Source organism: Heptranchias perlo, chromosome 3 (assembly GCF_035084215.1).
Source record: "Heptranchias perlo isolate sHepPer1 chromosome 3, sHepPer1.hap1, whole genome shotgun sequence".
Classification (NCBI taxonomy): Eukaryota; Metazoa; Chordata; class Chondrichthyes; order Hexanchiformes; family Hexanchidae; genus Heptranchias; species Heptranchias perlo.
This window is the reverse complement of record NC_090327.1, coordinates 62,319,326-62,335,278: the sequence shown is the minus strand read 5'-3', so window position 1 is coordinate 62,335,278 and position 15,953 is coordinate 62,319,326. Positions and strand designations below refer to the sequence as shown.

The following is a 15,953-nucleotide window of genomic DNA, read 5'->3' as shown; positions in this document are numbered from 1 at the left end:
TTAAGTGAGCCCACTAATAGGGAGAGTTTGGTGATTTTTTTAGTTTTTCTTCTTGAGGACTGTTGTGTAGTTAATTATATTGAGATGAGATTTGACTACACATGTCACTCTGTACGTTTACTTATCTGTAAAATAAAGCAGCTTAACGATTTGTATCTAGTCTCATCTCACTAAAGTGCTTCAGTCCCCTTTTTGGAAAGATTGGAGCATTGTATGTGAAGGCACATGTGAAAGATATGATATCTGGTTCAGAATGCAAGGCCTCCTATTGTCACAGCCCAGGTTACGCTGTCATATAATTAGATATTGGGCAGTATGGGCACACTCCTGAACATAAGAGACTTGGACTGTTTATGGAGTAACCAGGACCACTTACCTGAAAGAATATTTAAGGCAGACCTGAAACTACAACAATTGTGCAGCGCAATTCCAAGTCGATGATGTGAGAAAACTGGATGATCCAACAGGTTAACATACCGTCCTCACACCTGTGAAACCTTTGATCAAAAGTAGCGCAGAGTAAAAGGACCTGTGCCAACTGTGAAATGAAATGAGTTTGGGCAGTCTCAGCCCAATTCCCAGACCTTGTAGGTAAACATTTAAATCTACTCATAATTAATTAATAAATTGGCAACATCACCCAGAGAGACTCCAAGCTGGTATGGGAAATAGAAAATGTCACAATGGAGAAACTACTAGGCTGCGAATAGGCTCAAAGAAAACCAACCAAAACCTATCACCACCTTTCATATAGTTTCTGTTCCAAATAATGATAACCAATCAGGCCATCAAATATAAAGGCAGAAATTAGAAAACAGATTTATATGTATAAGTCAGAAAATTGTCATTTTGTAGATGTGTGGACTGTTTAAAGTGCTACTGTTTTCATGAAAAAGTGTTTGGCAAACATTGTTTTGGCTAGGAAGGCGAATAGCAAAAGGAGCAAGGTATCATTTTATCATACAAGTGATGCGATGTTGCATCTGAAAGCAGCATTGAGTTGGCAAGAGTGATATAAGGTTAATAAGGTTGTAATGTTGAACAGATGGGTTCCATGGGCGCCTCTGGAGACAACAATTCCCTTGCTTGGTCAATATGAACTCTGCCAACAAAGAGAGAACCATCACTGGAAAGGTCCAGTGGCGATAAGTAAACTCAATTTCAAACAATTGTGCATGTGGAGTTCTTGGTCTATTGTTTTGGTGCAATGGAATCTGCCCGGTAATATGAAAGGGACAGATTCCACACACTGGGAGCCTAGAGTGTTACAGAACCACTTATTCTTGAAATGGCTTTGTGTTACAAACAGGGTATTAGTTCCAATTCAAAGCTCATCCCTATTAACTATCCCATTTTGTTCTATGTGCCAGCTGTTCTGACATGTTTTATACCTGGTTGAGTGGGCAATACATCTATTATGGGTCAATTAAAGATGCATTTCCATTGAGGCTTCTTTTTTATATTGTGTGCTTAATCAGTGAGTCTATTAGTTTTGTTAATGATATTAACCTCAACCACAAGCCATTTACAAGACTGTTGAATGGATTTCTGTTTGGACTGACAATTGTCACAAAGCTTCTTCAAGATGGTGACAGAAACATTGAGCTCTAAATTGAACATCGTTGCGCCCATAAAACGGGTGCAACAATGACAAATTTAGCAGTGGGAAGACCCACACCTGAACTGCACGTATGGCTAGGCCACTGCAACATTCGGCAGGACCTTTTTTTAGATGGCGATGGTAGCTGCCTGAAGTGGGCGCAGACCTCGTTTCAATATTGAAATGAGCTCCTATGCCTATTTCCAAACCCGTTTGTGAAATTGGTTAAAAGTATTTGGTCCTTAAAGCCTGAAGGGAGGTACAGATTTCTCAGTGCCTTGATTTGGAGATCCTTAAACATGGTGATGGGTTTCCGTACAGGTTAGACACCTGCCTGACAAAACCATAAAACAATCAGTTGATTGCTACTGGAAAGAAATATTTTTAGAAAGTATGTCGAAGAACTTGTGTTCGTGCACAAATCTTTGAAGGTGGCAGGACAAGTTGAGAACACTGTTAAAAAAAAGCATATGGGATCCTGGGCTTTATTAATAGAGGCATAGAGTACAAAAGCAAGGAAGTTATGCTAAATACTTTATAAAACACTGGTTAGGCCTCAGCTGGAGTACTGTTTTCATTTCCGGGCACCACACTTTCGGAAGGAGGCCAAGAGGGTGCAGAAGAGATTTACTAAATTGGTACTACGGATGAGGGACTTCAGTTATGTGGAGAGACTGGAGAAGCTGGGGTTGTTCTCCTCAGAGCAGAGAAGGTTAAGGGGAGATTTCATAGAGATGTTCAAAATCATGAATGATTTTGATAGACTAAATATGGAGAAACTGTTTCCACTGGCAGAAGGTTCGGTAACCAGAGGACACAGATTTAAGGTGATGGACAAAAGAACAAGAGGCGACATGAGGAAACATTTTTTTACGCAGCGAGTTTTATGATCTGGAATGCACTGCCTGAAAGGGTGGTGGAAGCAGATTCAATAATAACTTTCAAAGGGAATTGGATAAATACTTGAAGGGAAAAAAATTACAGGGCTATGGGGAAAGAGCAGGTGGGTGGGACTAATTGGATAGCTCTTTCAAAGATCCGGCATGGGCATGATGGGTCGAATGGCCTCCTTCTGTGCCATTACCTATGCTACAGTCCCACTGCTAGTGAATATGTAGATGATGGGATAAATTTTATGGGACACTGCACCCCTGGCACGACTTTGCATGCAACAGAGATTGCAAAATTGTGGGCACACTGCAATGGAATATCATGGGCAGAGCATCCACAATTTTGTGATCACCATCCGTTGAGTTCATGGCCCTGGCACACAACACAGGCTATATCAAAATCTACTCTAATATAAATGGTGAAATGGGTCTGTTCCTAATTCCTGTCTTAGCACTGCTGTGTAAATTCTTCCAGGATATTTTAACTCACTCCCTCAAGTATTGTTCAGCCTTCTGGTGCATTTCAAAAATAGCTTTGATGTCCAAGCAAAAAAAAAATCAAGGCAGTAAGTCAAGCATGGGGGAAGAATTCCACATAGAGCTGAAGATTGGCATCAGGCAGAAAGCCAATGTATGCTTAATCTTCAATGAACCAGAAAACTCTTTCAACAAACAAATACATTTTACAAATGTAAAGCTCACATTGACATTTATCAATGTCATATGACTAAGCTGTGTGTTTAGTTGATGCCTTGTGCTCATGGGTGCTTGCTGCCATTTTCACACTTGCTGTGTTTTATTCTCCAAATTGCCATGGAGGCATAAGGATATCCTCGTCTGAATCCCAAAAGTGTATTTTATGTCTCCTCTCCTGCAGACTTAGACAGCATACCACAGACCGAATTGTTTACCACATGATATTTTGGGCACTGATTCATAAAAAAAATGACAGTTTCACAATAAATCTAGTAAAAGATGAATGTACCAACACAAAAAGTAGTTGCCATTCATTCTAAATAACAAATGTATCGGACATCAAATATTAAAATTTTTGAAAGGAAAAGTATGTTACTTACACTAGAATAGAAGGCTTCACTAGACACACAGATAACGTCTTGCTCCTGAATTGTTAAAATGTCCTTTGCTAAGTGCAATCGCACTTCAAAAGGCTCTTGAGTTCCATCCTGTAGCAAACAAATTCCTGTCTTTGTCTTGAAAAAGAAGAAAAAGATTAGACAGATTTAAACAAAATTGATATTGTTTTAGTTGGAAGAGGTACCAGTATTCTTTGTGACCATAGGTTTCAAAATACTACGGGCAGAATTTTTCATCCTGACACGAATGTTTAATACATAAGATATACAAAATAATATAGATTATAAAAGCCTGAAGAGCAAATTGTATTTGTGCTATGGATGAAAAATATTATGCCTCTTCCCATAAAACATGGCAACACAGAGGCAGGGCTTTTGCTGGTTAAAGTAGAAAATGGGGCCTTTAATGCAGTGAAAAAGGCTCAGATGCCCATCTTTTCAGAGGTGACTGGCACATTGCAAACTATCCTGTGTAGGTCCTTCCCTCACGCTGAAGGCAGGTAATTGTTGTACATCTAATGAGTAATCTCTGAAACTTGTGATGACTGCTGCTAACAGGCATTACCTGGAGGCTGGTTATGAAAACTTGTGCTTATATATCCAGGGCTTGGTGCCCATCATGATTGAGTTGAAGGAAGTCAAGCAGCTGCCACTGAAGATCTGTACCCTTGATTGGTGGAAGCACCATTCGATAAAGTGTGGAATATGTCCATTCTGTGATCAGAAGGATGATGGCAATGACCTTTCAAATTTTATGGTGAGTTGCACTGCGCATTGTGCCACTTATGAGCAGCCTCTCATACTTGGGACCCGATATTAGGAGGGAGGCAGGTTGGCAGCGGGGGGGGGGGGGGGTTGACTGAGCGCGTGGGTAACGCGCCCAGTGAATTCCGGGTGCTCTGCACGCGATCGCAGCCTAATTGAAGGTATTTACATGTGCTTCCAGGTTTCCCGTTCCAGACCTGCGCAGTGGGTGCACTGCGCACCCGCATCACAGGCTGTCAGCAGGAGGAGCCCTATTTAAAGGGGCAGTCCTCCTATGCTCCTCCTGCAGCAAAGAAACAATTTTGGATCATGGAGCAGGCCAGAGGCAAGGCTGCTCCAAGGTTCTCTGACTCCTCACTCCAGGTGCTGCTCGATGGGGTGAGGCGGAGGAGGGGAATTTTTTTCCATCGAATGGGAGGAGGTGTCCTCCCTTCGCCACCAAGAAGGCCTGGCTGGAGGTGGCCGAGGAGGTCAGCAGCAGCAGCAATGTGTGCCGAACCTGGGTCCAGTGCAGGAAGCGATTTAATAGCTTAACCAGGTCAGCCAATGTGAGTATACTTACACATTCTCCCACACTCTGTCTTCCACATCACCTCCACCACCACACAACTCCTCCTGCACTGCCACCACAACGCTCTCGCATCACTCCTCACATCCACTCAACCATCATCCTCACCTTGCCTGCACTTACTCACCGCCCCAGTTCCCATTCGAACACTACCACGCAACCCAATCCTCATACAATCTCATGGCTATGTCTCACACGCACCCTCCCATGCATCTCCCTCACGCTCACCCCCACCCACAGCAATGCATGCAGCAGGTCACCATGCAACCGTCACTCAATCACGCCTCTGTGGTTTGCCTTGATAGGAGAAGAGATGCCAGAATGCCCGGGAGAGGGCAAGGACTGGAGTGGGCCCGCCACACCAGGTGGCCTTAACAGATGTGGAGCAGTAGGCACTCGAAATAAGCCAGACACTGGAATGCCTCTCCGTGGCAGACGCCGAGACTGGGATTGTACAAGCGGCTGGTGACAGAAATCTAACACTCAGCACTCATGATAGCGAATGATCTTAGCATTACTTGGCATCTGCAGCACCTCAACATCTGTCCACATGCCTAATATTGCTTTCTGTTCTCTTGCAGGGCCATCTGTGAGTGCCGTGACGTCGAAGGGTGATTCCTCAGAGGACCTGCTGGCCTCTGAGGGTGCATCGTCACATCTGAGCCAGCCATCCACGAGCGCATATACACACCTCGGTGGGTCCCCGTCCTCACTTAGTTGGGCTTGCACATGGTGAGTCACCACGCACATGTGAGCATGAGCAGACCCTGGTGGCAGGGGCGGCCGTGGAGAGTCCCCGTCGGTGGAAACACTCTTCTCCAGGCTCTGCTCAGCTGGACCCAGATGCTGAACCCTGGGGGCCAGCCATGAAAAGGAGTCATCGAGGGCCAGTAGCACATTGCCGGGTACTGGAACAGTTGCCACGCGCACTCTCCACAATCGCGCAGAGGATGGAGGTGTCCAGTGGAATGGTGGCACAGGTACAGGAGGGTATCTCCGAGATAGTGTCACAGGGATGTGAAGGCATCTCTGAGATAGTGACACGGGTAGGTGCGGGAATGTCTGCAATGGAGGAAAGGCTAGCCTCCATCGAGCTTCAAGCACGGCTCAACAATGAGTCCATTCAGGCCCTAACAACGGCTGTTCAGATTCAGGGTGAGCAACATTCTGCTGCCTTAAACAGACTGACAGATACCTTACAACTGGCCTTCCAAGGCTTCACACAAATCCTCCAAACTGTCGTCCAGCAGGGTGAAAGGAGTGATGTGGGCCTGGGCCAGAAGAGGGATGATGGTGAAAGGGGACATGGAAGTGGGTATGCCACTCAAAGCCCTCCCACGTCTCACCCGTTGCCCCCCTCTCAACCAGTGCCCGGAAAGCTGCTCCCTCTCCAAGTGGCCGAGTCTGCTCCTGCACAGGTGCAGGTGGAACAGTCTTTGGAGGGGCCCTCACGGGCACCGAAACCCAGAGGGTGTCCGCACAAAGCATCTCATCGGTCAGGGCATGGACAAGAGCAACCAGCCACTACCTCTGCTGAAGCCACAGGGGTAGCACCACGTAGGGATTCCCGTAAATGTAAGGCAAAGGTTTTGTGAGCACAAAGGGGGAATGCACAAGGGTGTAAGACAAAATGTCATGTTTTTGATTTACTTTTGTTTGTTTTGCAAAAAAACATTAAAATTTGTTATCACCACTACTGCCACGTCTTTGCAAATCTTGTCTGGTTTGTGCAATAATGTCTTTTCCTGAGGATCACCATGAAGACCCACAACTGATGCCACCCATTGTGTCACTGCAGAGTGGGTGCAGGTGTATTTGCAGGGCTCTTTTGTACAGACGACTGAGAGACGTCGGCGATGTCCCCAGTGGCACCCTGGAAGGACGTGGAGGAGAAGTTGTTGAGGGCAGTGGTGACTTTGACAGTGACAGGTAAGAAGATGGTGCTCGGGCCAGCCAGGAGCAGCTTGGCATCAGGGAGGTTGCAGATGTCCACGACTACATGTCGAGTGACTCTGAGCCTCCGTGTGCACTGCTGCTCAGAGAGGTCCAGGAAGCTGAGCCTCAGTCTTTAGATCCTGTGGCGAGGGTAGTGCCTTCTGCGACGCATCTCTCTCTGCGGTTGCCCTCCCTCCTGCTGTGCAGGTGGATGTGTCACAGCACTGTGTTGTGGAGCTCCACATGTCAGAGGTGGACGGCGTGGCCGCGAGGCTGGTGATGCTGTTCGTCCTCCGAGGAGGTCATGACTGCAGCTACGGCGGCCTCCATCCGGAAGATGTACGTTTGAGGGGGTCCGCAAGGTAGGTACATGTCTCTGGACACCGGGGTTAAGGTTCCAAGTTGGTGAATTTTATTGTTAGGAGGAGCGTGGTGGAGGCCAACCTTTGTCCAAAGTGACAGAGTGGCCTCCTGCAATGAGTGAGGGTCTCTCCCCCCCCACACCTGTCAAATGGACCTTTGCAGCTGCCACAGGCTGATGGCTGCAACACATCCATTTCAACTGGGAGTGTTTCCCCCAGTACGTTAAACGCTCAGTTGACCTGAAAATCCCACCCCTCCTAAAATATCCTCCAAATCAGGTCTCCTAACGACCTGATGTATCCAATTAATTGATTTAAGTGGGATAATTAAAATGGGCAATTAAAGCCGGCGGGAGTCCTGCATGCGGGGGCTGCGCGCGCATCTAAGCGCGTCGCTGGGGAACCCGGAGGTGGGCGGGTTGAAGTCGGGCTCCAGACCCACCCCGGGAATCCTCAATTTTCGGAGCCCCCCCGCCACGAATGCACCCGGTTGGACATCCGAAAATCGAGCCCTTGCTGTCTGCCTAGTGCGAGCTAGGGAAATACTGCAAAGAATTGACAGACCAATGGCCTGTTTCTGACTGTAACATTTTATGATTCTAGATCCAGGTAGTGTGCCTTTGGTGCCATTTGTCATCTCTGGCTTAGTTGTAATTTGGCTTGGTTGCAATATCTGATTCATATCGGTGAAAGGAGTGCAACGCCATTTACTTTACTTTAAATTGGTGTGCTGTGCCTTCGATGATCATTTATACTCACAACCACTGTACTATCATTATTGTTGGCCACTACCATACTTTTGCCATGGGAATTAATGTTGACAGCAATTTCTAGATTTCCATTCTGTAATTGTATACATAGGTAGCATCGAGAGTTAATTAGGGAGGCAATGCTGTCATTCATGTGAGTAAACACCTGGATCAGATGTAAGTGATCAGCAAGTTAAAAGGTATCCTGTTAAAACAAGGAATAAAGACCAAGACAGTGGGGGCGATTTTCAACTGCTGTCCGTTTCTCGCCTGTAAAATGAGCGGCTGGCAGCTGAAAATCGTGGGAGGGGTTGGCACCTCGGTCGCCCCATGGAAGGCTAAGGACCACCTAATACAGGTGGGCCTGTAAACGAGTGAGCAGCTCCTTACATGTGCAAATCAGGGTCCTGTGCTGGTTGTAGGACCCCGTTTGTAATTCTCAGGTATAATCGGGCAGAACATGCCGAACCATCGGTCCTTAAACGGACCAATGATGGACACTGCACAAAAGGCCCAGTAATTTTGGGGGGAAATTTTTTGAGGGGCCTGGAGAAGCAGGAGTACTCTGGCTCCACAAAAAGTACTGCCACCCATTACTGGCATTCTCATCCGAGATCGGCTCCCCACTACCCCTAGGTCTGATCTGCCAGCCGGCTAGGCATAGGAGACGGATGATTTTCTACCCTCCCCACAACCAGCAAGCTGCAGCAGAGCGCCTGTTTGATGCCCGCAGCTCGCTGGCTGCATTCAAATGAGGCCCGAACCTTCAGGCCTCTTTTGGGTGGAAGTTGAAAATCCCCTCTCCCATGTTCTTGTAAAGGGAGTGATCATTTTTTAGTTTATTCAGAACAGATTCTGTGTACAAAATAGATAAGGGGGAAATCGCTACCTTGTTGAATCATGTGCTTTGTAATTCTGTTATCAGCATGGCCACAGCAATGCCTAATCTGCCTGTACTTGATGTACATTTTATCTTGTCCTCAGCTGCAATTTGTGGTTAAAGAAGTTTGAAAAGACAATGATTGGATTTAATATTAGTGATTCCAAGAAGAAAAAAAAGATCTATCCCTGCAACATGATGGAGAGGAGTTACAAGAAAGCTATGACAACCTGACAGGAGATGATGATTAGAACAGAACCTAAGCAGCATTAACCAACCATTTCAGGACCAAAAATAAACACTTAACAAAAAAGAAACTCCCCATTGTTGGGCTTCACACAATGTGGGAAAGCCAGGGATTCCGCTTTATATTCAATTAAGGCAACAAAGTATGAGTTCCAGGGTATAGATTGATATTTTGCTTTAAGAAAGTTCCATCGATGCACTTTGGAGGAAGATTGTAATCTGAATGAAGTGTCGGATTTAGTACAGTTAATTGACTTATCAAAAAGACTGAAGATGTGGAAAGTGAGCCAAAGATCAGTGTTCAAAAGTTAAATATTAAGCACTAATTGCCAAATTAAAGCGGCGCAAAAGTTCAAGGCAAAGAATATTATTTCCATGGTGACATGTATCCTCGAGGATACATATCCATTATAAATAAAATCATGTTGAGTCCTGTAACAAAGTGAAGCATTTTTTGTGCTGCTGGTGGTTCCAAAGTATGATAAAGAACTTGAGAGCTGAAATGAAAACAGCAGATCAGGGCAATCCACAGAAGGGCAAAGCTCACCAAATCAGAAACATATCACAGGACACAGCTAATAGGAGTTCAGAAAAGATGAAATGAAAGACAGTAAATTGGAGAAAAATTAAACTCTTGCATCAAATAAGGATCTTACAACTGTGCTACAGGTTGAATGAATATCCGTAAAAATACGAGTTGATTCTCGGTGCCCAAGAAACATTACTGATCAGTAAAACTCTGATTTAAAGCTGAGACTACAGAAAAGCTCAGTGAAGATGTTTCTGTATGAATCTGACACAACTATGTCAGTGCCCAATCAGTTCATATCATTCATAAAAAGAGAAAAGAGAGTCACAGATGGGGACGTATACATCCTGAGATCTAACCCTAGTTGCTGAGTATAAATGAATTCATAGAATCATATAAATTACAGCAGAGGAGGTCATTCTGTCTATTGTGCCAGTGCCAGAGCTAGCTCTTTAAGTAGAGCTACCTGCTCTAATTCCTGACAATTCCCATATCCTTTTATGATGTGGAGATGCCGGTGATGGACTGGGGTGGACAAATGTAAGGAATCTTACAACACCAGGTTATAGTCCAACAGTTTTATTTGAAAATCACAAGCTTTGCTTGTGATTTTCAAATAAACCTGTTGGACTATAACCTGGTGTTGTAAGATTCCTTACACATATCCATTTATATACTTCCTTTTCAAATACTTATTTGGTTCTTCTTTAAATGAAGTTATAGTCTGTGCGTCAATGGCCATTTGTGTAAAGTATTCCATATTCTAAAAACCCTCTAGTGAAAACATTTTTCCTACTTCTCATTTATTCTTCCAGTGATAATTCTACGTCTAAAACTCCTTGTTACCAACTCTCCAACCACTGGGAACAATCTTCCACTGTTCAACCTCTCAAAATCGTTCATAATATTTAAAACATTGATTAGGAGCCCTCCCCAACCTCCCCCTACATCTTCTCTGTTGCATTGAAAAAAGCCACAGTTTTTTCTCAGCCTTACTTTATAACTACAGCCCCTCATTCTAGTGAATATTTATTGTATTCTTTCCATGGCTCTAATATCCTTCCAGTAACGGGGTTAACAGAAGTACACGCAATACTCCAACTGTGGCCCAACCAATATCTTGTACAAAGTCAATAACTTACTTTTATATTGACTGCCCTTTCGCATGAAACCCAGAATTCTATTAACCCTTAACGGCCTTCTCTACCTGTGTTCCCACTTTTTGAAAAAATCTACATATCTCCACCCTTAGATCTTTCTGTTCCTCCAATCATGCTCTTTAAGGTATACTTCCTTCCACTGATCTTTTTCCCAAAATGTACCACTTCACATTTCTCTGCACTGAGCTGTATCAGTCACCTATCTATCTGCTCTGTCTATGCCCTCCTGTATTCTTTTGCATTTTTACTCACAATTTGCCATAATCTTTTATCTCTATCTTTTAATTCAATTTTTCTTATCCTTTCTTTATTTCACTTTATCTAACTGATTTTACATTGATTGAACTGTTGTAGCTTGTACTTCCTGGTTCTGACTGTGCGGCTTGTCAGGGATGTTTCAATCCGATTGGTTGAGGGGACAGAGAGGTCCTTTCCCCCCTCACACGGCTCACAGATGCCTGGGAGAGGATGCTGCACTTTTTGCAGCTCACCATTAGAGGCGTCGAGGGTCGGGCGTCCAATCCGCTCTCAGGAGGCGGGTCAATAAGGTCAGAAATGGGGATGTTCGCCGATGATTGCACAGTGTTCAGTTCTATTGGCAACCTCTCAGAAAATGAAGCAATCCATGCCTGCATGCAGCAAGATCTGGACAACATCCAGGCTTGGGCTGATAAGTGGCAAGTAACATTCGCGCCAGACAAGTGCCAGGCAATGACCATCTCCAACAAGAGAGAGTCTAACCACCTCCCCTTGACATTCAAAGGCATTACCATCGCCGAATCCCCCACCATCAACATCCTGGGGGTCACCATTGACCAGAAACTTAACTGGACCAGCCACATAAATACTGTGGCTACAAGAGGAGGTCAGAGGCTGGGTATTCTGCGGCGAGTGACTCACCTCCTGACTCTCCAAAGCCTTTCCATCATCTACAAGGCACAAGTCAGGAGTGTGATGGAACACTTTCCACTTGCCTGGATGAGTGCAGCTCCAACAACACTCAAGAAGCTCGACACCATCCAGGACAAAGTAGCCCGCTTGATTGGCAACCCATCCACCACTCTAAACATTCACTCCCTTCACCACCGGCGCACAGTGGCTGCAGTGTGCACCATCCACAGGATGCACTGCAGCAACTCGCCAAGGCTTCTTCGGTAGCACCTCCCAAACCCGCGACCTCTACCACCTAGAAGGGCAAGAGCAGCAGGCACATGGGAACAACACCACCTGCACGTTCCCCTCCGAGTCACACACCATCCCGACTTGGAAATATATCGCCGTTCCTTCATCGTCGCTGGGTCAAAATCCTGGAACTCCCTACATAACAGCACTGTGGGAGAACCTTCACCACACGGACTGCAGCGGTTCAAGAAGGCGGCTCACCACCACCTTCTCAAGGGCAATTAGGGATGGGCAATAAATGCTGGCCTTGCCAGCGACGCCCACATCCCATGAACGAAAAAAAAAAGTCAGCAAAATCTTTTAAGAAGGCTGCGGGCCTCCATTTTGACAGGTTGTTTATTTTTAACTCCTGAGGGCCGGGATTCCCGGGCCTTCTGCTTCACACCATGTAAGAGGAAGCGAGAAGGCCCGGATCAGCAGATAAGTGCCTTTATTGCACTGCTTGTGGGCCAGGAGGAGCAGGAGTGTTTCCTCCAGGCCCAACGAGGTTCCTGCCGCGATCCCAAACACACGATCAGCCGATGCCGTCCCCATGTCTGAGTCTGCCTCCACGATCTCTGAACCCACCCCCCATGATCTCCGACCCCCCTCACGATCTCCAAACCCCGCCACGATCTTCGACCCCCTGATGTCCAACCCCCCCGATGACCCTCGACCCCCCCCCACCTAAGACTTAGCTGCTGGCATCTGCTCCCTGGTGCTCTTCTGTCCGACTGACAGCCAGCTTGTCAATCTGGCTGGCCTGTCGGGCGGGAAACTTACAGAAAAAAAAGTAAAGACGTCCTTACGTCAAAATCGTAAGGACGTCCAGGAAACAAGAACGTTCAGGAAACCAGTACTTCCAGGTATCCCATCAGGAATTCCCCCCCCCCCCAACCCTCTTCCCGGGTCCCCATTAAAATTTACCCCTAGGAGTTTGAACTGGGACGTGTTCCATTCTCCAGCACTAACATCCCTCATCTTTATGAGACAGGAGAAATTATAATAGGGAATAAGGAAATGGCAGAGATGTTAAACAAATATTTTATATCTGTCTTCACTGTTGAAGACACAAAAAACATACCGGAAATAGTGGGGAACCAAGGGTCTAATGAGAAGGAGAAACTTAAAGTAATTAAGATTAGTAAAGAAAAAGTTTTAGGCCTGATGGCCTAAATCCTAGGGTTTAAAAAAAAGGTGGCTGCAGAGATAGTGGATGCATTGATTTTGATCTTCCAGAATTTCTTGGATTCTAGAATGGTCCCCTTGGACTGGAAGGTAGCAAATGTAACCCCGCTATTCAAGAAAGGAGGGAGAGAGAAAACAGGGAACTACAGGCCAGTTAGCCTGACATCAGTAGTAGGGAAAATGCTAGAATCTATTATTAAGGATGTAGTAACGGGGCACTTAGAAAATCATAATATGATTCGGCAGAGTCAACACGGTTTTATGTTTTCACGGAAATCATGTTTGACAAATCTATTTAAGGCTGTAACTAGCAGGGTAGATAAAGGGGAACCAGTGGATGTAGTACATTTGGATTTTCAAAAGGCATTTGATGAGGTGCCACTTAAAAGGTTGTAACACAAGATTAGGGCTCATGGGATTGGGGGTAATATATTAGCATGGATTGAGGATTGGTTAACGGACAGAAAACAGAGAGTAGGAACAAACGTGTCATTCTCAGGTTGGCAGGCTGTAACTAGTGGGGTGCCGCAGGGATGGGTATTTGGGCATCAGCAATTTACAACCTATATTAATGACTTAGATGAAGAGACCGAGTGTAATGTGTCCAAGTTTGCTGACGATACAAAGCTACGTGGGAAAGTAAGCTGTGAGGAGGACACAGAGTCTGCAAAGGGATATAGTCAGATTAAGTGAGTGGGCAGAGGGTCGTGAATATTTGCAATTCTCTACCCCAGAGTGCTGTGGCTGCTCAGTCATTGAGTATATTCAAGACTGAGATCGATAGATTTTTGGACTCTAAGGGAATTGAGGGATATGGGGATCGGGTGGGAAAATAGAGTTGAGGTCGAAGATCAGCCATGATCTTACTGAATGGTAGAGCAGGCTTGAGGGGCAGTATGGCCTACTCCTGCTCCTATTTCTTATGTTCTTATGTTTATGAGTGCCAAAAAATAAATGCCAAATATTTAATTTTTCAAGATTCCATTAGCATAAGCGACAGAAACCTGAGGAATCAGGACAATAATGTTAATTTTGCATCTCTCAAATGATGTAACAACCTCTTACTTAGTCAATAGCAATTGTAAACAATTTTACAACACCAAGTTATAGTCCAACGATTTTATTTTTAATCCCACAAGCTTTCGGGGGCTTTCCCCTTCCTCAGGCGGTGTGGAAATGACAATTTCGAATCCTTCGCATTTTAAGATCACATAACAAAGCCTGGTGATTACTGCCCGTTGCCAAGGCAATCACAGTGAGCAGACAGAAAGGTGTCATCTAAAAGGCCACTGAATATACAACCCCCAAAAAAAAGAGAGAGACAGAACGAAGACAGTCAATGACCCGTTATATTAAAAACAGATAACATTTGTTCGCTGGTGGGGTTACGTGTAGTGTGACATGAACCCAAGATCCCGGTTGAGGCCGTCCTCATGGGTGCGGAACTTGGCTATTAATTTCTGCTCGACGATTTTGCGTTGTCGTGTGTCTCGAAGGCCGCCTTGGAGTACGCTTACCCGAAGTACCTTGGAGTATGTTTACTCGGGTAAACATACTCCAAGGCGGCCTTCGAGACACACGACAACGCAAAATCGTCGAGCAGAAATTAATAGCCAAGTTCCGCACCCATGAGGACGGCCTCAACCGGGATCTTGGGTTCATGTCACACTACACGTAACCCCACCAGCGAACAAATGTTATCTGTTTTTAATATAACGGGTCATTGACTGTCTTCGTTCTGTCTCTCTCTCTTTTTTTTGGGGGGGTTGTATATTCAGTGGCCTTTTAGATGACACCTTTCTGTCTGCTCACTGTGATTGCCTTGGCAATGGGCAGTAATCACCAGGCTTTGTTATGTGATCTTAAAATGCGAAGGATTCGAAATTGTCATTTCCACACCGCCTGAGGAAGGGGAAAGCCCCCGAAAGCTTGTGGGATTAAAAATAAAATCATTGGACTATAACTTGGTGTTGTAAAATTGTTTACAATTGTTAACCCCAGTCCATCACCGGCATCTCCACATCTTAGTCAATAGCAGGCAAAGGTGTTAATCCAGCTCTGGAGAGCAGGTAACTGTAGGAAATTAAGCAGAACAATGAATCAGTACATCACAATTCAGTGGCAAGGACATCTCCAGATTTTGAAGGACTGATTTTTAGATCCATGGCATTAGAATAAAAGCATTTGCTTTAATGTGTGTAATCAATCGCTTGAATATTAAAATCAGAACCAAAGGGCAAACTATAATTAATGTTTTAAAAACCGGGTGTAAGATTTGTTTCTCTAACTTGTATTGAATTTTGAAACATATATCTTGTAAAAATCCACACCTGCACAGTCTCGCTGGTCAGGAAGGGCATCACAAATAGGTCACTTAACACTATAGGGTCGATTCTGTGATCTGCACTCGCAGCTCACAAGACTGCACTGGGAGTACAGCCTTGTAATATTTACACTATATTTAAATTAACTTCCTGATTAGTTCTGGCCTCTTGTGTACTTGTAATAATTCATTTAAACATCCATACCTTGGGACTTTTAATTTTGCATGAAGGAGAATGAAATATACAGTGAAGCAGCGCATTGGAGCTTTTAAACACTTAATTCCTCATCTGTTTGAAGTGCCCTTCAGCCAGTGCTACTCAGCTGATTAAGTGCCAATGAGCGCAGTGCAATAGACTGTTTAAAATTCCGATGGTAGTTGATGGGGTGGATGATTAGACACCAGTCTTCTCAAACCATTGGCAACACAGAACTAGTTAATGTAACAATTGCAGAAAAAATCACGTTGAATGGATACTCTGCCAAAGTTGTTCAATTTTTGAA

At 44.9% G+C, this 15,953-nt stretch overlaps 1 protein-coding gene across 1 annotated transcript in view; it reads right to left on the bottom strand.

Annotated features, from left to right (window-relative positions):
* The window catches only part of sntg1 (syntrophin, gamma 1), a 150,961-nt gene that overhangs the window by 112,830 nt on the left and 22,178 nt on the right, over nucleotides 1-15,953 (bottom strand). Inside the window, exon 2 of the mRNA XM_067977096.1 lies at nucleotides 3,567-3,701. Coding sequence (XP_067833197.1) covers nucleotides 3,567-3,701 — 135 coding nt within the window. The remainder of the gene's footprint in view (nucleotides 1-3,566; nucleotides 3,702-15,953) is intronic.